Below are 19,777 nucleotides of genomic sequence, written 5' to 3'. Positions count from 1 at the left end.
TCATGTGGGACGGGGCGGCTCCGCGCAGGGGCTGCGCCCACCGCGCCCGGGAGCCGGCGGGCGGGCGGCGGGAGGCGGGGAGCCCGGGGCGGGGGAGGCCGGGGCAGGGGAGGCCCGCCCAGCCCGCGCCGCCGCCCCGCCGCCCCGCGCCCGCTGTCAGTGTGAGGCGGGCCGGCCGCCCGCAGACACCTCCCGCCCGCCCGCCCGGCGGCGGCAGCAGCAGCAGCAGCGCAGCCGCCGCAGCGCCATCGATGGGGTCCGGCGGCCGCCGCGGCGCGACGGGGGCGCGGGCGCTGCCGCTGCTGCTCCTGCTGCTGCCCGCGCCCGGCGCCCCCGCCGCCCTGCCGCCGCCCGGTGAGTGCCCGCTGCAGCCCCGGACAGCGGCTGCCCCCGCGGGGCACCGGGCGGGCGGCTTTGCCCTCGGGGCGCCCGGCCGTCGGTGCCGCCGCCAGCACCCGGGGCGGGCGGGCGGGGGGGCCGTTGGCGGAGGGAAGGGCGCAGGCGGTGGCGAGCGGCCGCCCCGGCGAGGTGAGGCGCGGGCGAGCGGGGACCGTTCCCGCCGGGGGGTGGCTGCCGCACGCCGTTTCCCAGCGGCTGGCGGGGGAGCCGGGCTGAGCGCCGCGGGCCGGGCACGGGGCTGCCGTCCCGCTGTGCCGCAGGAGCGGGGAGCCGTGCCTCTGGCGGCCGGGGGCCGGGGCCGGTGCATCCCTCCTGCAGCCGCCGCCGGGGTCAGGGCGCCGACGTCCGCCCGCAGCCTCTTCCCCCACCAAGGGTCTTCCTCCAGCTCAGGCTGCTGGCCCTGCAAGTCCCTTGCTCCCTGTGCCTGCTGGCTTATTCCCCACCCCCGCCCCCAGTCCTCTGTTCTATGCTTCTGTATGCGTTAACGCTGGGGTTTTTGCTGCTGTTCTTCCCCGCACATCGTAGAGGAATAGTGTAAAAATAAAATCGTAGCACGGCCGTTTTGCCAGCGGTGTGTGATCTAGTTGATGTCTCAGTGTCATAGCCTTGAGGGAAGCCCCCTCCCTGCCGTGTGCCTCCTGGGTCCCCCCCGCCGGGGCAGGGGTCCCCGCTGCCCCCCTGGCCCGGGCAGGACTGGGAGCGCTTGCCGTGCAGGAGGCACGCTGCCAGCTTGGGCTGCTAACGCGCCTGCCGTCCCCTGCCTGCCGTCCCCTGCCTGCCGTCCCCTGCCTGCCGTCCCCTGCCTGCCGTCCCCTGCCTGCCGTCCCCTGCCTGCCGTCCCCTGCCTGCCCTTCCCTCCTCCCATCTACCTGCACCCCGTTAGCTGGCGGCCCCTCAGCAGCTCCCTGCACCCCTCCCTGTTCCCGCAGTTCACTGCCTCCCGTGTTTTTTGATAAGCCTGACTTTTCTGCTTGGAGACACGGTGGATTTCGCCACTCTCCCTGTTCGTTTTCCACCGTCCCCCTGCTTTCTGGTGGGACCCCATCGCTGTTCCTGCTTCTGTGTGCACCTGAGAGCCTGGAGAGCACCGCTGCGCTAGCACTGGCTCTTTGCCTTGTTCCCCACTGCTGGGCACCGTTCGCAGTTAAACCCGAGCAAATACTTTCTGCAGTTGGCAGTTGCCGCGGTACCTACAGGCATATTTTGTGACTGGGGGAAAGGAAAAAAACCCACAAAAAAAAAAAAAAAAGATGAATGCTGTAATTGTAAATGGGAGACATGCTGGCTGAAATTCCCCTTTAAAAAGTGATCCCCATTATAAAAAGTGGCTGACTATTTAAGTAGTCACCTTCTGCTGATACTCCTGCAATTCCTCTTGTTTTAGGAGTCACTTTTTTATATCTCTGTGGGGCGCTGCTTCTGCAATTCTTCCTTTTAGCCAGTTACTGGAAATCTTCCTGTTTCTATGTTGGAATTCTGTTCTGCTGTATGAAAAACTTCTACTGATATCTTCTGCTGCCCTTAACTTTTCTTCCTCTTCTCCTGTCTACGCTTCTTCATCTCCAGGACTTCCTCCTGTTGGTGTTTCCTTTTTTCCTCATTTCCTCTGCTCTGAAGTTTCCACCTGGATATTTTGCTTCAGTGTGCTGTGCTTTGTGATGGCTGGCCAGGTGATTTGGCAATGCTGCTCACCAGATACTATTCTTGTATTGAAAAAAATGGCATTATTTATAAATTGTGCATCTGTTTAATGGTAAGTCAGTTTTTTAACGTGTTGATGGTGGCTTTGAAAGTATGTTTCCATAAACTCCCCTTGTTAGTTCAAAAGTCTTTTGGCTTCCTGAGGGTGATATCACAGATGTGATCAAGAACTCTTTCCATAACTGGTTTTTGTTAACCAGAAAGATTAACAGTCTTTAATGAATCTCTGTAAAACTGTCAGCTAAATCTCACGGAGGATCTAGCCCATATTAGATTATTTTGGATGTGTTTATGAGTGGGTACAAAAGCTTAACACAACCTTATCTGAAAGGCGTACAGATACATCTATATGCAGGTAGAACATAAATTTACGTTCAGATACGGTCTCCATCGTGACTCACATATAACGTGGCGCGCACACACCACAAACAGGCACTCAGCCCTATGTCATCTGTCAGCGATGTGTACAGGAGACGTGCCCTGTTCTCCACCTTCTGACATCCCTTCTGAATCCCTTGTCTTTTCCCAGATGTGGATGAGTGTGCCCTGGGGCTCGATGACTGCCACCCAGATGCTATTTGTCAGAACACCCCGAAGCTGTACAAGTGCATGTGCAAAGTGGGTTACACTGGCGAAGGGAAGAAATGTGAAGGTAAGATGACTGAAACACTGTGCTCTGTGTCTGTCAGTGAGAGGTATTTCTGAGAAGGCAGAGCCATTAAAAATAATGGCTTAGAATATGGAGGACGATTTTAAATCAAAATAGCCATAGTTTCTTCACCTGATCTTATTTACCAAACCAAAGGCAAACGGATTGCGTGGCTTTTCACCTAGTAATATCATTTGGTCTAATAACTAGTCTGTTGTTTAACTAGCAGCCTTAAAAACTATAAGGTGAATTTACAGGGGAATCTCAGGGCATTTTGTCACTCTTTAGAAACATTCAGCAAATAATGTGTTAAGTATAGTCTATTTGCAAGACAATGGTGATTTTAGAAGACAGTTTCTGTAGCAGAAGTCAGGCTGACAGGTTTACACAGTCGCATCTCTAACTGTCTATAACACTCAAGCAAGCAAGCATCCATCATACTGACTTTTGCTTTATTCCTTAGACATTGATGAATGTGATAATGATTTCAATGGAGGCTGTGTCCACGAGTGTTTCAACATACCGGGAAATTACCGCTGTACTTGCTATGATGGCTTTATGTTGGCTCACGATGGCCACAACTGTCTGGGTAAGAAGCATGTTCACGAGCGTTGTGAGTAGTGATGCTAACATAACCCTTTAACTGCATCCATGGGAGATGCATACTGATCTGTTGGGCTGAACCAGCTCAGCTAGAGAAGAATGTATTCCAGGTACTGATGCACCATCCCAGCTGGCTCTTTCCGCCGCAGTAGATGTGCTACATTTCTGTTAAGTGCTTTGGTTAAAATGTGTGAAATGCCATTTGTTGTTAATGCTAAATGAGTTTTAAAAACCACGTGCTGTCATCTTTGCTGTTCCAGAGTTAGTTTAGGATCAGTTTTCAGGTGTGTTTCTGGGCTTAGAAATCTTCCCTGTCCTACAGGTATAACACGTGAGCTTCTCGCTGTGTCCAAATACTTCCTGACATGGCAGCTATAAGGAAAGGACAACTAGGAGCATGCAGTAGCTGTATATGATAGAGGCCATTGGAGTACAGAGGGACTAAGCCAAATGCGTGGAGTTTCCCTGGGTGGTTAGTGGGGAAAAAAGTATGCAACTCTGGAAATGTGTTCAGTTGTGACAATGCTCCCTTGACCCTGCATGCACACACTCTCTCTCACCCACTTTCTTTTCTTTCTTTAAGACCTTGATAGTTTCCTTCTTTTTGTGCGCCAGCAGGTGAAAATCCTTAACAATGGGTGACAAGACCTCGTGGTTTTACTGTGATAACATTCTTCAGCACACAGTGCAGCAGTGTACAGAAACGCATGAGTTGCCTGTTGGCAGTGCAGTATGTTGCTGGCGTTATTTCCCTGGGACAGAGCATCGCACTGATGAATCTGTCCTGCTTCCATGACCCACACTGGGTACCCTGTGTGGCTCTGCCCTGTGCCATGGTACCTGTCCCATTTACTTTTTCAGAGATCCCACAGATTAACTTTGTTACAGTGTAAGCGGAGGAGAGGATGAAGTCACTAAGTTCCAAGTATTTCACTAAAGAAAGTAGAGAGGGAAGAAAAATATCTGCTGATACTTTAAAATAACAGGAAGGCCAACTTATTTTTCTCTAGTGCAGTTTCTATAAACACACAGTGGAGTTCAGTTGAGGTTACCGTGAAGGGCTGAGTGTGAACGAACACATTGCCTCTTACAGTGCCACCAAAGGGTGTATTCTGTTTGCATCCAGTAGCCCCTCTAGAGCATACTTCAGCTGACTTGTCTAGGTCTTGCTGATCACAAACATAACTTAGACCAAAATCTGCCACCTGCTGTGTAACTGGGAAGATGCTCAGTATTGCATGGCAGACTTTCTAAAATAAAAGAAAATGTCATTGACATACAACGCGGTTTTTAGTACTGACCTGCCAATTTTGTGATGTGATGTAAACGTTAAATAAATATTTTGGCATGCAGCAAATTGGATCACATCTTCTCTTAATCTGCTTATTTACTTAGTTCACGCTAGGGTTGCCCTCCTCTCACCCATATTTTTTAAGATCTCGGCTGTGTGCCTGGGTTTAAGCCAAATAGACAATTACTTGTTGGAAAGATGATTTTTTTGAAAGCTTTCCAAGGGTCTGTAAGACAGAAACATCTGCTGGAGTTCAAATCTGTAGGACTAAAGACTCATGGTGGCTGTTTATTCATGCTTGTTTGCACATTCACATCAGTGTAGAACTCTAAAATACTCAGCTGCTTTGTGATGGAGATATGTCAGCCGCTCTTTTTGCTACAGCAGGTCACATTCTTTTGCATCCAATGGGCTTACTCATTGCCTTCACTAGAAATTAAATCTGTTGTAATACTATGTTATGCTTCTTACTAAAAGCCTTTCTCTTTCTTCTTTTTTAGAAGACAGCTGTTTTATGCCAGAAATGCTACAATGTTAAATTAAAAACATTGTACTTTTAGCACAGAAACAATGAACAAAACAGGGAGCAAACACAGCATTCCATATGAATTTGCGAATGAGACCAGTGCTTTGCCTCAGCACTGTTTTGTCCTGTTTTTTAAGGGACCGAGCTTTTTTATTTCTTGTTCAAATTTACATTTCTGAAAATTAGGGTAGGAAAATTATTTTGCTGGTAGTGGTTACAAAAACCTGCGCTTATTAAGGGGTAGAATTCCAAAGAATTGCAGGTTGGGGTGAGCATCTTGTTGTTCAGAGGCTTAGCTGAAGGTTTTCTATTCTTTATTTTTCTTGGTTATCTTGCAAGCAGAGCCCTTCTGTATTCTCTGGTATTGCTGAAGCTCTGAATATTGCAAAATCAACATTAAAACTATTTCAGAACTTCTGATCTTGTCCTTGATTGCAGTCAGGCAACACAGCAGCAGCCTTGATGGTAAGTGGTGATGACCTAGAGTTGAAGGAGAAGGATCATAAATCAAGCAGCATCAGAAGAGATGTCATGTGTGAATTCTACCTAGAGTGAAAGTAAGGAGCAGGGGACAGGTTTTAAGCTAAATTTCTTTTGAGGTTTTTATTTTTCTTGTTCCATCTTTGCTTCAGAATGGGGAGCTTTTATAGCTTGGATGGGTTCTGAGCCAAAGCTGTGTCCCGCTGAGCAAGGCAGAGCCATGTATGGATGCTCAACCTAGATGTAAACGTGCTAGGCTGCTGGGTGGTAGTACTGTCCAGCTGCACTGAGAGGCAGAGCACGTTCACCTAGGTGGTGTGGGGCCCTACTTCTGGCTCCACCAAGGCGACTCTGCCTTAGTTGTAACCAGTAACTCTGGTTAGTTGGCCAGCATTTCTTGCAAGCCCTGTGACTGACTGGGCAAACTGTGAACAGGGGAAGAGCAGCAGCAAAAACATGCTTTCCCAAGGGTAACACCACAACAACAACAGGCTAGCCTGGGGTGTCTAAGCAGCCTGGGTGGTTACATGCCAAGTAGGTGTCTGTACTGCCTATTGAGCGGCTGCTGCCGATTTGAATGTACTGGTGTGAGTACAACGCTGATCTCTCTCTCTCTCTCTTTTAGATACAGATGAATGCATGTTCAACAACGGCGGTTGCCAGCATGTTTGTGTCAACACTGTGGGGAGCTATGAATGTCGCTGTAAGGAAGGGTTCTTTCTAAGTGATAACCAGCATACCTGCATCCACCGCTCAGAAGGTACTGACTGCTTCCCTCCAGGCACCAAGCAGGAGTTTTTGACAGAAGCTAACTTGCAAAAATCTTTAAAGCAGCTTCAAAAGTATTTTTAGGTTGAGTTTTTCAAAGCTGTAAAGGGTCTTGAAGTCCTCACTCTTTTAAAAAGGAACAGTGTCAGAGTCTTCTAAGTGACTTTGAAAGCATTACATCCCTTCTGCCCCTTTGATCTCACCTGTATGTCTGCGGTGCTGTGCTTGTTAACAGCTGTACCGCTGTACTCCCCAAGTGCTTTCCGCCCTGTTGTGCAGCTAAGCAGTGTCCTGATGCAGGGAAGGGCAACAAACTGAAGGACAATGAGCTCTGACCATTTCCATTGGCTTTAGTTGCAGGGCAATACCTGCGTTACCTTGAGGTACTTTTTAGATTCCCTGATACAGTGTTTAGGTTTCAGCTAAGAGATTTATTATTTGTCAGCCCCAAAGGTATTCTTACCGTGTTCTTTATTTTGAGTGAAACCTTTATGAAGCAACCTTTGAGAGATCACAGAGCCTTGGATATCTAATTAGACATTGGATTGAACAAAATTATTTTGGATGCCCTTAGGGAATACTTTCAAGTGGTCGTTCAGATCAGGGAGTTGTCCGTTGAACTGTACAGTGAATATGTTACCAAGAAGTATTTAAAGCTGCAAAGCTTTCTTTAATCTATGGCTTATCGTTGGCATGATTATAAGAGGAATCTGAGCATGAATAAACAAATCTCATTTTGAAGATCCCCATAGTGAAGAGATCAACATTTCTAGACATATATGGCCATCCATAGATGAGTGCGCTGAGGTGGCTGTCATCTGACGTAGCTGAACTGATCTTTTGTTTGAATTAAGAATTTGTATTCTCAGCTTCTCTGGTACTGGGTTTGGTCTCACAGGGGTCTGCTGATGCGTGGCCATTTCTCAGGCCACGGCTCAGCTTGCCACTGCAGGAGCTGAGCCAGGTGTGGGGACAAGTGGGGACAAGCAGGAAGGCTGCAGAGGTAGGCAAGGCATTTCCCTTCGTGTTGCCTTGCTAGCAGTGGGGGTGTGTGTGTGTCCATGGATGATGAATCTAAGGATGAAAATCAGTTGCTTAACTCCTTCTGATGCAAAGGGAAGAAAAACCTTCCAACTCTATTCTTATTTGCTGCTACTGGAGTACCCTCTAATCTCCCGAACTAACAGCAGCAGCATTTTCCTGTCATTCATATTTGTTCCCTAAATTGTACCTTTGGAACTCTCTCTCTGTTCTCTTTATTTTTAAAGATGCAGTTAATTTCTTTTAACTTGTAGCAAAAAAGGCCATTTTTCTGTAATACTCATAATACCAAATTTTCATTTGATTTAGTCTTTTTTTTTTTTTTTTTTGGGGGGGGGGGGGGAGGAAAGGCAAGACAAGAAAAAAGATGCCTTTTTTCCTAAAAACTATAAATGAAATATATTTTATAGAAACCAGCCTTAAGAAAAAAAACCCTTACTGTTCTTGTCTAAAATGCTTTTTTTCTTCATACTGAAATACACAAGTGTTTGTTTGTCTTTAAAAGCCATTCTTTCAAGTTGTTATGCTATGACTGTTTCCTTCTCCCCTCCCCACCATTACTGTGAAGAAGTACTCCACGGGATTCCCCACTTTTTTTTTTTTTTTTTTTTTTTTTTTCTTGGGTGGGCAGGTCTGTTGTAAGCCAAATCTCATTGCTTTATCTTTCCACTCACTTTGTTCTCTGCTTTTCTGCTCATCGCTACGTCTTCTGTTCTCTGTCTTGTGTATACATCTCTCTGTATATACTCTGTAAGTTCTGAGACCTCACAGCATTGATCGAAACAGCATTTGGCACCTACTGTCTAGACCATCCATTCAGTTTTGCTTCTTATCTATAATATAAGGGAGCATTTCCTTCCCTGTCTCCCACGCCAATGAAAAGAGTGCATACATTAATACTTGACAGACCTTCCTGGTGGTCTGCAAAACTGGTCTTTACATACACAGAAAACAAGTGGAGATAGGAGAAACAGAGAGGTTTGGGGCTGCTGTGCTCCTCCTGATGACCAGTGTAATGGGGGAACCCGGAGTTGTCTGGCCTTCCAAGTCTATCTGCAATTATTCTCTGGGTTCCATGTCACCTACTGTGACATGGGACTCAAAGTCAGGTAGGTATTGGAGGAGAGTTTCATAAAGTTGATGCTTCATCTGATATGACTGTGTTGGTCTGAAGCACAGAGGTGCTCTGAGGGGCTTGCTAGCTCTGTCTAGCCCCTGCTTTTACACTACAGTAACTCAGAGTGTCCTTGGGAAGTTGTGCATGGTCTTTTTTTTTTCCTTGCCTGTCTGCTCTGAATGAGCTCTTCTTCATCTGTGTGTGGGAGAATGGATTTACTTTGGGAGATTGTTACAGCAGCTGGCAGGGCAGCCGTGCACATGTAGCCTGTTTCTGAGTTTAACTTGCTCCATATCACAGAACACAAAAATCTGAAGGAAAAGAGTTTTTCGTGAGTAAATATGTAGTTCATCTGGTGGCTGCTGTTGCTTTGGATGATAAATCTTGCTACTCTCCCTTGTGGTGTTTCACAGTCATAGCTATCTGCTTGTTGGGCTGAATCAATGGGAGTGAATTGGACCTGCAAGTTGAAAGCCACATTTGACATCACAGTGTGCACTGAAAGCTCGTACACAGGGGACCATCTCAGCTGTTGCTTTTAGAGTCCTTCCAACTGTGGAGAGCAGCGGTAACTAGAAAGCTTTTTGGAAAAAGTTGCCTTAACGCAAGGGTGTAGAAAGCATGAAAAAAAGACTAAAGTGTTCCTGGGATGTCCTGTGCTGCTGGCTGTGCTGATGATCTCACCATTTGGCTCTTAGAGGGTGCCTCTGAGGATTTCTGGTAATTCTTTGTTCAGTTGTATCCTCTCCCTCTGTCCTATTGAGCGCCTGTTTGAATGTTCCCTAAATGGAGCCTTAATGCTCTTAGCTGATGGATGGTGGTGTCCCCACATCTTCTGTGTAAAAAAGACAAAGATTTAAACGCAGATCATAATGTAAGATACTGATTTAACATGACCTGATAGGGGAATACAGGGCTGGCTTTTTGCCTGTATCTTGCCGGTGAGAGGAGTGCTCGGATCTCACTGAAGTTTGCTGGGTAACTTTGTGAAGGTCCAGTCATCAGAAGGGACTTGACCAGCTTGGGGTCTGCTAAGCCAGGCACTGGATTCTGCTCTCTTGGCTGTGAATGTGGTGATCAAGAGACTCATCCATGCCAAGACACTTGTGTGTCAGTCAGTCAGGGCCTCCTGCAAGAGGAATTGTGTGTCGGGGAAGCATGTGGTGGGATCTGACCAAAATTTGTTTGGTTCTGGACCATGGTCTGCCATTGCAACAGCTCTGGAGCAATGTGACCTGGGAGACTTTGTCCATGAAGGAGTCTGCAGTCACACAGCAGCTGCGGTTTTACAGACATTTCTTTAATACAACCTTATAAAATGGTGCTGAATGGAAATCTTCTACCACCTTTGGAAACAAGCAGCAGGTTCATAGTAAAAGCTAGAATGTGTGGATGTAGGTATCTTCTATGCACTGTCTTTTGGGTCAGCTAGATTTTGGTGGGTTTGGTCATGTGCCCTGTTACACAATGGTTACATTGTCATTAAAAAGTGCCCTGGTTTGGGAAGGGCAGTTTTAACTTTCTGTGAAGACCTGATTGAATTCTGCTTGCTCAGAACGGAGCAACCAAACCTTTTGTCTGTTTTACCAAAGTACGTGCTTGAACAGAGCTTGATAGAGACAAAAGGGCAACTTTAACAGAAACCAAGCTGCTAATTCTCTTAATGCTTTCTAACACCTCTGAGCTAACAGTCCAAATCGTATTGCATGCTAAGAACAGAAATGTCACAGAAACACTGGAGTTAATGAAGCTAATTTGTGGCCTGATGGGTTGTCCCCTTCCTTGAGCGTCAGCACAATAATGGATGACAGCTTTCTGTGGGCTCCTTGGGCTGTGTCTGTGCTGCAGGATTTGAGGTGTCATTGTCTTGCTAGACTTCTGGAGTCCTCACTGTGGGAAAGGAATCAAGAAGCCAGTAGAGCAGAATAATCTAGGCTCTGCAATATCCATTCTTTTGTGGCTGAAGGCTGTCTTAATAGAGAAAGGGTACTGTAGCTTGTGCTTCAGGTAGCAGGAATAGTCGTGTGCAGAGCAAGGACCTGATGGAAGTGCAGTGGAATAATGGAGAAAAAGCTGACCTCGGCTTGCCAGCGCAGTGGTTTTGTTTAATTTGGTAATGAGGCTGCAAAAAAGGCTGTGTAAGCTTGACAAATACGTAGGGTGTTCACACAGCCCCTTTTCAGCAGCATGGTCACCCTTTTCATTAGCATGGTCACCCTTTTCGTTCTCTCTCTGGTGGTGCATCTGTTCAACTCTGCGGAAGTCCACTGAGGTAATGTGGATTAAGCCCTTGCAGCCAAAGTGCCCCACTTAGTCTTCTCAGATGAGGTGTTCTCACCAAGGAGAAAGAGCATTTTGGTGTAACGTGTCTTATAAAAGCCAAGTGCACCAAGGCAGAGAATTTGATGGCAAAGGTGCGTTCTTCGTATACCTGAGGAGAGCATTCAGTTGTCTTCTCTCCCAGTTTTGTAGCACTATAGAATATTTCAGCAAAAAATCTATGGTGTACTGTTAGAAGAAAAAATATTCTTTTAATTTGGTCTAACGAACCCATTTGATAACTCAGCCCGCAGCTGTGTAGTTTTAAGTTGTGTGTATACAATGCGTCACCATCTTGCCAATGGCAAAGGCATTGATTTGGCTGAACGGTGGGGCCAGGTGAAAGAAGTTTTTACAGTAACTCTGGGAATAATTTCTCCCTGTTTAATTTACTTTAACTTCTTGCAAAAGCCAGACAGGACACTCAGGCAGTTGTTGAGTGCTGGTGCATGAACAAGTTGTAACTATTAGAGAGAAAAATGATAGGATGTTTTTAGGAGGTGCACCAAAAAGAAGGAAGTCTCTAGTGTCACATTGCTTTTTCATTTGGTTAAAACAGGCACTGGCCAGTTTTAAATTCTGTCCAGCCAGGAAGTTGTGTAGAAATATAGAACGCTGTGATAATCCCCAGTGGACTTATTTTGGGAGGTATTTATTGAAATCAGAAAAAAAATCAAAACAAAACAGTTACAAAAGAGAATTGACACACGGCATACGTACAATGTGCATGTCTACCCGGTCACTACTTGGTCACTGCTGAGGTACTTATGACTTTGGGAATCTACTTTGTAGGCCAGTAATTGAAATAGGGATGACTTTTGTGACTGTTGGCCTAGGCATTCCTGTGTCTGGTGGCTGCTCTTTTAAGCAGAGAGATAAGAACTTCATTTTAGGCTTTGATCTTGCCAGATATCAGCCACCTTGCAATTTTAATGAAAGAAATGAGGTTTTATAAACACTGGTATGAAGTTGAGAGCATTGGATGATAATGCAGATGCTGCACAAATCTAGGGATGTTGCTTTTTGACCTTGCAGTCAAAGAATATGGGCACAGAAAAGATCACAGATGGAGAAACCTTGGGACCGTTAACTTTGCAGGACTGGACTACCTGCCTTTCCTGTCTGTAAGCTTATACTTCTTGTTCTAACGCTACAGAGTCTTCCCAGAAGTAGCAGGCTGTCGTCTCTGCGTGTGTTGAACTGACTTTATTTGACTGTTGCCTGCATTCAGAGATACTGAGGATGCTGATGCTCTTGCACTTGTCCTGTTTTGCAGAAGGCATGAGCTGCATGAATAAAGATCATGGCTGTGCCCACATCTGCAGAGAAACACCCAAAGGAGGAGTTGCCTGTGAATGCCGACCAGGATTTGAACTGTCCAAGAACCAGAGGAGCTGCATTTGTATGCAACATTCTGCATATGCTTATGGTTTCCCAAAGTGAACAAATAGTGTTCTGTTTGCAGTGATATGGGATTTGGTATGTTACAGCTAAACTGGGATGACGTGCCTAAATTGTGTGCATTTGAATTAAACTAGAATCAGTGGCTTTGCTGGACGCTATCACAGCAGTCTGTTGGTTGCTGCAGTATCTGTAGTTCAGGACTTGCACCATCATTCCTAGCGGTAGGGAGTTCAGCTCCGCGGGAGAGCTCTGCAGCATTTCGGTCTCTGTTAACAGAGTTCTTCGGGCAAGGGGCGTGTTGGGAAGGTGTATTGGATGGTCACATGGAGACAAAATTACACACTGTCTTTCGAAGGTGCTGGAAGTACTTGGGAGGTGTAACATATGTTTTCTTTCTAGTGACATGTAATCATGGAAATGGTGGCTGTCAACATACATGTGATGATGCTGATAATGGGCCGATTTGTGGATGTCACCCCAAGTACATCATACATACGGATGGGAAAACCTGCCTGGGTCAGTATACAGTGGAGGGAAGTAGTTTTCTGTTGATGACTGACTCTAGAGTGGTGTGGCATCGCTGTGTGTGTATGATTAATGCTCCTCATAATAGTATTTCTGGAAGATGTCAAGGGATCCAAAAAGGAAGCCTGCTAGTGCACGAGTGAATTGGTTGGGTCCAGGCTACTTATGCTTCCCTATATAAGTAGCTACCTAATACTAGCACAGCCCGTAACTACACCTGGTCCCTCTGAAACACAAGGCCTGTCACTAACCAAAGAAGATTCCCTTCCCTCTAGGATATTTTAGGTTCAGTTTCTTGTATAGCATAAGCCAGCGAGTGTATCCAAGCCGTACAGCTGTTAAAACTAGAACTCTGAATTCAATTAAAGTACAATTTTTGCAAGGCAGTTGTCCAGTAAAGAAGGCACTTAACATTTACAAACCCTTTCAGACTCTGGAAGAGTTTGGTTTTTATTGATTGTAAAGAAATGGTCAAGCATAAGTGGCTGGTGCTTGTATTAGTCCATGATAGATGATGACAGTGTGCTCTTAACAGAACAGTTCATGACAGTTCAGGTAATTCTTTCAGCTTGTTGCTGTTCACTACATCTGCAGCACATCTTCTGTTTTATTAAGAGTACTGAAGCAAACATGAGTTGCAAGGAAGCAACAAAAGCAAAGGATTCTCATTGTTTTGACTGAAGGGTCTTAGTTATTTTCATTATTACTTTTTAAAAAAAAATATTTCTGCTTAGTTAGTTCCAACTGATAATTCAGCATGCGATGCAGCTGTTTGCATGTGTGTGCATACTGGATATCAGATGAAGCTTCTGGTCAGGGCACACTTACTCATTTGCTTTTTTTCATGCTCTTTACAGAGAGGGAAGAGGCTGCTGTTGAAATTTCTGAGGGAAACACTACAGCAGGAGCCGATGTGGACAAGAGGGTGAAGCGACGGTTGCTTATGGGTAAAAGTGCTTATTCCCAATTATTTTGCTTTGTGCTGAAACCTTTTAGATTGAAGATTTGGGTTTGTTTGTTTTTTTTTTTTATTATAACCATCGTAGCTCTGGGCTGAATTCTGCCTGAGATGCTCCACTCCCTTTTAAGGAAATAATATTATTCCGTAATGTGTAAGAAACTATGTACATTGTTTGTGATGGTCAGTAGGAGGTGTCAGGAAGTTGCCCTTGAAGTAGTCTATGTTGCCACAGGTCTAATTCATCGTGGGAATGCAGTACAATCCCTTCTGTGCTGCAGTTTTAGCCAAGTGATTTTGGAGGAAGCGGTGTTTTACCTGCTTCTCTTCAGTTGAAAGTGTACTTGTACGTGGAAGAGGATTGGGTCTAGTGGTGGATTGCATCTAGGAAGCCATATTAGGATACAAGGCCATCTTCTTCTTCCTAGAGGTGTTCACATCTGGCCCAGAAAGCCAGCCTCTGAGGGTCTGTCACTACTGGGGAGGCACAGGCATGAGAACCAGTCCCTGTGGTCTCGGGGCAGCTGGGTCAGTGGATGTCCACCTCTCACCAGCCCTTACTCCAGGCAATAAGGGTGATTTACTGTGCGTATTGACGTTGCCACAGAGGTGGCACGGAGGTTGAGGAAGAAACTACCCAAGGTATAGGGCTAGCTCTGAGCTCCTGGATCCGTATTTAGACATCTAAATGAATAGCCTCATTTTCCAAAAAATGGCATTTCTGTGCAAAGAGGAAGAAAGAAGAGGCACTCTGTCTTCACATAGAGGTTGGACACAGCCTCCCAATGTTGAATGTGAGAGAGACTGGGAGGGAATAAATCAGTAAAGGTCTTAAAACCTGAGAATAAGTAGTGTATGCTTGATGCTGCAGAAAACCAGGAGACAGAGCTAGAAAGAGAGGATTTTGAAAAGCAGACATAGAAAATTATCTTTGCAGCTGTATGAATCGGTATGTGCTAGATAAAATTGCATTTGTCCAGCCAGTAAAAAGGTGGTTAGACTGACTACAAGAGGATGGATGCCAGAGAGTGAGTTATTTTTGTTTAGCTGGATGTGAAGAACTGTATTTTAGGGGTGTTTGCTGGAAAGATTTGGTGAGATCTAGGCACAGTTTGCATCGAGGGAAGTTACAGGAACGTTAGACTGAGATGGCACCTGGGTTATAAGCCTGAAGGAACACTCAGTGTGGTGTAATCCACCATGACTGGGAGCACAGGTAGCATGGGAAGTTGTGTTGGGAGGGATTTTAGAAAACTGGTTTGGTAGTGTTGATTGTAACCAGGTGTCTGAGCATTGGTAGGAAGTGTCAGAGGATCAGCCAGGGTTGAGTGTAGGCATAAGGAGACAGAGTGACAGGAACAAATTAATCATTGAGGAAGGGGAATCTGTGTTTAAGGACAGAATATCCAGAGACAGTATCTTAGTTTGTAGAGTGTCTGCAAAAAACTGGATGTAGTAGAGACAGGGATTTTGCTGACACATGTATTTAGTAGTTGCTCATGTATACGAAGTAAATGTGGTTGAACAGCAGCGTGCTTGGAACTGTGCCTTGTATCGCATGATGTTTCTTATTACCGTTATAATATCCCTGAGCAAACTTTATCTTGTTGGCTAGAAACATGTGCAGTAAATAACGGTGGCTGTGACCGTACGTGTAAAGATACATCGACCGGGGTTCACTGCAGCTGTCCTGTTGGGTTCACGCTCCAGTTTGATGGGAAGACATGTAAAGGTGAGTTTTGTACTTAAGGACACGTACGTACCAACACCTTGCTGTAAGGTAGTCATCTCCAAGTGAAGGTCATCTGGTGTCCAGAGGAAAGCTGGTATGTGTAATCTGACCTAGGCAAGGACTGCAGCTAGGGGTAGGCGCATGGTTTCCATTGCATCAGGTGCATCATGTTCAGACAGTCTCTGCTGCTCTGTTCTTCCTCTTGCCGCTTCCACCCTTCCTGCCAAGGTAGCCTCATTTTTCATACGTGAGACTTGGTAGGAGGTAATACGGGTCTGTAGTAAAGCAGAGGTTGGTATTGGGAGGGGTAGGGCTGTAGGTTCTTACAGGCATACAGACCTATAGTCTGCTATTTTAACAGCAGTCAGCTGGGTTTATAAGTATATATCAGTGTGTAAACAGGGATGTGTGAGTGGAATTACTTACGCTCGTCCAAGCAGCACTAATGAGAGTACTGGAAGGGAGCAGCGGGACATTTAGGTTATATGTTTTTTCCAGTAACTGGATGTTAACATGGTTGTGCTAGGCAAAAATAATGGAATCCCCATGCCCGAGTCAATTAATATTAGATAAAGAACTCATTCTAATACTGGCATGAAAAGAACAGGAGGTCTCCTCTGTCTGAGATTTCTGCAGGGCTTAGGAAGAGGAAACAGACAGAGTGTTTAAAAAGCTAAAACCTGTTAGAGAGCATTTAAGTCAAAAGTGTTTCCGAACAGAACTTGGAGAAATGGTCTTTTGTGCATACCTGTACTCAAATGTATCCGACAGCAATATGTTAAATGAAAGCAAATAACACTCCCATGGGGCTGAGTGGGCCAGATCATTCTTAAAAGCTGGATCTGATCTTCCTTACAATCTGTAGTAGTCTCGCTAGATTTTGTTTCTGGGCTTCTCTAACTGATTGGACGTGACTGTTTTCTGTATCTGGCAGTGGAAGTATGTAGAAAGTACCGCGTTTATTTGCTGAAGTACTTTTTTTGTTACAGATATTGATGAATGCCAGTCCAGTAATGGAGGCTGTGATCATTTCTGTAAAAACACTGTTGGCAGTTTTGATTGCAGCTGCAGAAAAGGATTTAAATTGTTAACAGATGAGAAGTCTTGTCAAGGTATGTGCAGTGGAGAGGCAGTAGAAGTAGAACAAATCAGGGTGGTTTGGACATCTACTACAATGATGAAGTGATAATGGACTCCAGAATAATTTCCATGCCTCAATTTTGTGGATATTTTTTTTTCTGAAACAGCTGTTGAGTTTATACAGTTGGTTTGATACTGTTGTAGGAGGTATGTTCAATGGCACCGTGAACTGTTATCTGGAAGCGACAGAGACAGCATCATATTAAAAAGCTTTTTATGAGGATAATGCTTCCCCCTCTTCTGTTAATTACCTTGAAATAATTTACAGGCAAAAATAGACAGTATCTCTCTGTCCATCTTACTCACTAGTTCACCATTGCAGTGAACGAGACATTTGGATGCCTTGAGTTCCTTATTTAAAGAAAAAAAAGATGTAACTCATGGTCTATGAAATTATAGGCCTGTAGACAGTCTGGAATCAATATTCCCTAAAACATCATAGAGCATTTGACTTTTGGGATGGCATGGATTTCTCCTGTGGTCTTGCAAAGCCTATTTGCTTTTCTGTATAATGGTTTGTATGTATAGAGTCTAGCAATCCTGTTTAAGATGCTTAAATATATTAAAATACAAAGATCAAAATGGTCTGTGGTTTTGGAAAAGCTACAGTATGTAACAATGTATAGCCAGCTGGGGAGGTGAAGAATTACATTTCCTAGACAACCAGCTGACATTAATGATGAATTTCAGAAAGCTGAACTGACCAACAGAAAATAATTTTCACCTGGGTTTTTGGTGCATTCTTGTCCTTTTGAAATCTGACAAAGGAGGACAACTATTTATATGGGACAAACTTACTATAAAAATGTAAGATTTTCAAGATAGTTTGTGGTTTGTTTGGTTGGTTTTGATTTTGGTTTTTTTTTAAGGGAATCTGTTTACGAATTTAAAGACTTGCATCTCCCTTTTGTCCCTGTGACTTCTTTTGCTTTCCCTAGATTGTTTCAAAAGTGGTATCTTGAAGCATGCCAAAGCCCAAGAAAAGAGTGATGTAAAAAAAGTGTCAGTGATGATGTTGTGAACTTTTTTGTAACTTGCAACATTCTTACATATCATGCGTAATATACTAGCATCAAAGTTTTAGATGCTTTTGGTGATATAATAAACGTTCAGTGTCTTAGAAGGTGATGGGAATGTTATTATTTTACCATGCAATTCACTGAGTTCGTGATTAGGCTGTTACACTATGCTTTACAAAGAAGATGGGTGCAAAGTGATTGTAATGCCAAGGAAAACTTTCAGTGGAGAGAACAGGTATCTCAGCAGCTTTTAGAGGCAGACACTGAAGCCTAAATATACAGTATAATTATTCCAGTCATCTGTCTTCAGATGTGTCTCGGAGAACATGATGATTGTCAGCAGACTTAAATCAGACACTGCATATTCATGTAGAGTTGAAACTGTGCTTCCATTTATAGGAAAAAACAAAGCTAATACTTTCTTTTGTAAACCTATTTCTTCAGACCTTACGTAGACTTTTCCTAATGAAATGAAAGTTTTGTCAGCATTTTTTTTTCTTCCATAGAAGAGAAAGATTTTTAAACATAATTGTTAAAAATGTAGTAGCACTTTTTCTGTTTGCCAAGAAAAATCTTGTTTGGCAAACTAATTGTTCTTTTAAAAGTTGTCATTTCATTATGTTACATTATTTGCTTTAAAAGAATTTGCTTAGTTTACATAAATCCGCACATCTCTGTGTCCTAACTTTGTTAGTTCACCAGTGCTTCCTCATCAGGCTGAAAGATACTGATGTATCCCTTTAAAACTTGCAGACATTGATGAATGCTCTTTTGAACGGACGTGCGACCACACGTGCATCAATCATCCAGGCACCTTTGAGTGTACTTGTAACAAAGGATACGCTCTCTATGGCTTCACACATTGTGGAGGTGAGTTATAAAAAGACTACAGGCAATGCTGGTAGAGTGCCGTTGTCACAGGTCTAATGAGTGTCTGTGAAGGACACAAGCCTATGTATGTGCACTAGGTGTATCGAGTAAATTTTACTCTTTGCCATGATATGGAGACACAGCAAAAGCAGAAACTAATCCTGCTTGTTTCTGTCATTGCTCAAATGATTTCCCCTTCCCACTCTGCATCCAGAAAGCACCTACAACTATTAGAACAAACCATTGCATTTTGCACTTGGGTATGAAAGCCATAATGTGATAGAATTTTCACATGCAGAAGTCTCGTTGACTGCAATGAAAAGTCAGTGTATAAGACCTAAAGAACAGGAAGCTCTGGATGACTTAGAAAATTATGGTTTTGCAGGTTGTTCTTGCACATATGTCAGACCCTCACGTGACGTAGATTGGAATTTAGCTGATGTAACACTGATTTATGTTGGCCAAGATTAATACTCCTAAATCTTTTATGCCTTTCCTGTAAGAAAAGTTCAAGGAAAGAGAGAAAGATGTTCACAGAACCTCAGTGTATGCCAAGTGCAAGTATTTCCTTGACAGATTCCTACAATTAACATGAGGAAACATGAACAACTGGACATGAAGTGGAATTAAATCTGTTTTGTGTAAGCTCTAGGCAAGACGTTACTGACTCCATGTGCCTACTTAATTCTGAGTAAGACCTCTTTCTGAGGCAGAAGGAGCACACTTGAACTTGGAGATAACATTTAGGACATCTCTGTGAGCCTGACCTGTTCTAACCTCTGCCTCTAGAAATTTTCCAAAGAAGATTACAGGGCTGCAGCATCACTGTGTCTGGGTGGGGAGTAACACTGTTCATGTGTTCTACTTGCTAAAAGAAGTCTCTTCTCATGAATTCCTTTGCATTAATTCTATTTCTTGTGGCCGCCAGGAAAGGAACAGGGGAAAGGAACTGTAATTTTCTGTTGGCTGCTAATTGGCCTCTTCGTAACATACTTCTGTGCAGAAGATGCTAATCCTTGTAACGTAGGCAGGCCTTTATTTACTGGCAATCACAAGATGTGTCAAAGCTGATGGGGATACTGTGTCTACACCTTCTGACCTATATGGAAGAAGTTAGTAAGTGCTGCAGATAATGAGTTGCCATTGCATGCAGCGTCCTGACAAAAGGTCAACGAAAACCAAAGATTTGGGCTGATTTTGTCGTATGTTAGGCAGCAGTACCAATTTGAGGTGTT

At 44.4% G+C, this 19,777-nt stretch overlaps 1 protein-coding gene across 2 annotated transcripts in view; it reads left to right on the top strand.

Annotated features, from left to right (window-relative positions):
• The first annotated feature begins 2,576 nt into the window (after positions 1 to 2,576).
• The window catches only part of SCUBE2 (signal peptide, CUB domain and EGF like domain containing 2), a 39,426-nt gene continuing 22,225 nt past the window's right edge, over positions 2,577 to 19,777 (top strand). The window contains exons 1-9 of one of the 2 annotated variants that reach the window (XM_040609245.1): positions 2,577 to 2,752; positions 3,213 to 3,338; positions 6,275 to 6,409; positions 12,171 to 12,296; positions 12,698 to 12,814; positions 13,681 to 13,770; positions 15,397 to 15,513; positions 16,503 to 16,625; positions 18,426 to 18,542. In XM_040609245.1, coding sequence (XP_040465179.1) covers positions 2,710 to 2,752; positions 3,213 to 3,338; positions 6,275 to 6,409; positions 12,171 to 12,296; positions 12,698 to 12,814; positions 13,681 to 13,770; positions 15,397 to 15,513; positions 16,503 to 16,625; positions 18,426 to 18,542 — 994 coding nt within the window. In that variant the 5' untranslated portion in view covers positions 2,577 to 2,709. The remainder of the gene's footprint in view (positions 2,753 to 3,212; positions 3,339 to 6,274; positions 6,410 to 12,170; positions 12,297 to 12,697; positions 12,815 to 13,680; positions 13,771 to 15,396; positions 15,514 to 16,502; positions 16,626 to 18,425; positions 18,543 to 19,777) is intronic. The other variant, XM_040609246.1, reaches the window with a different exon arrangement.

The sequence above is a fragment of the Falco naumanni genome, chromosome 10 (assembly GCF_017639655.2).
Source record: "Falco naumanni isolate bFalNau1 chromosome 10, bFalNau1.pat, whole genome shotgun sequence".
NCBI classification, from domain to species: domain Eukaryota; kingdom Metazoa; phylum Chordata; class Aves; order Falconiformes; family Falconidae; genus Falco; species Falco naumanni.
Note: the sequence above shows the minus strand (reverse complement) of the source record. Positions and strands in the feature narration are given on the sequence as shown.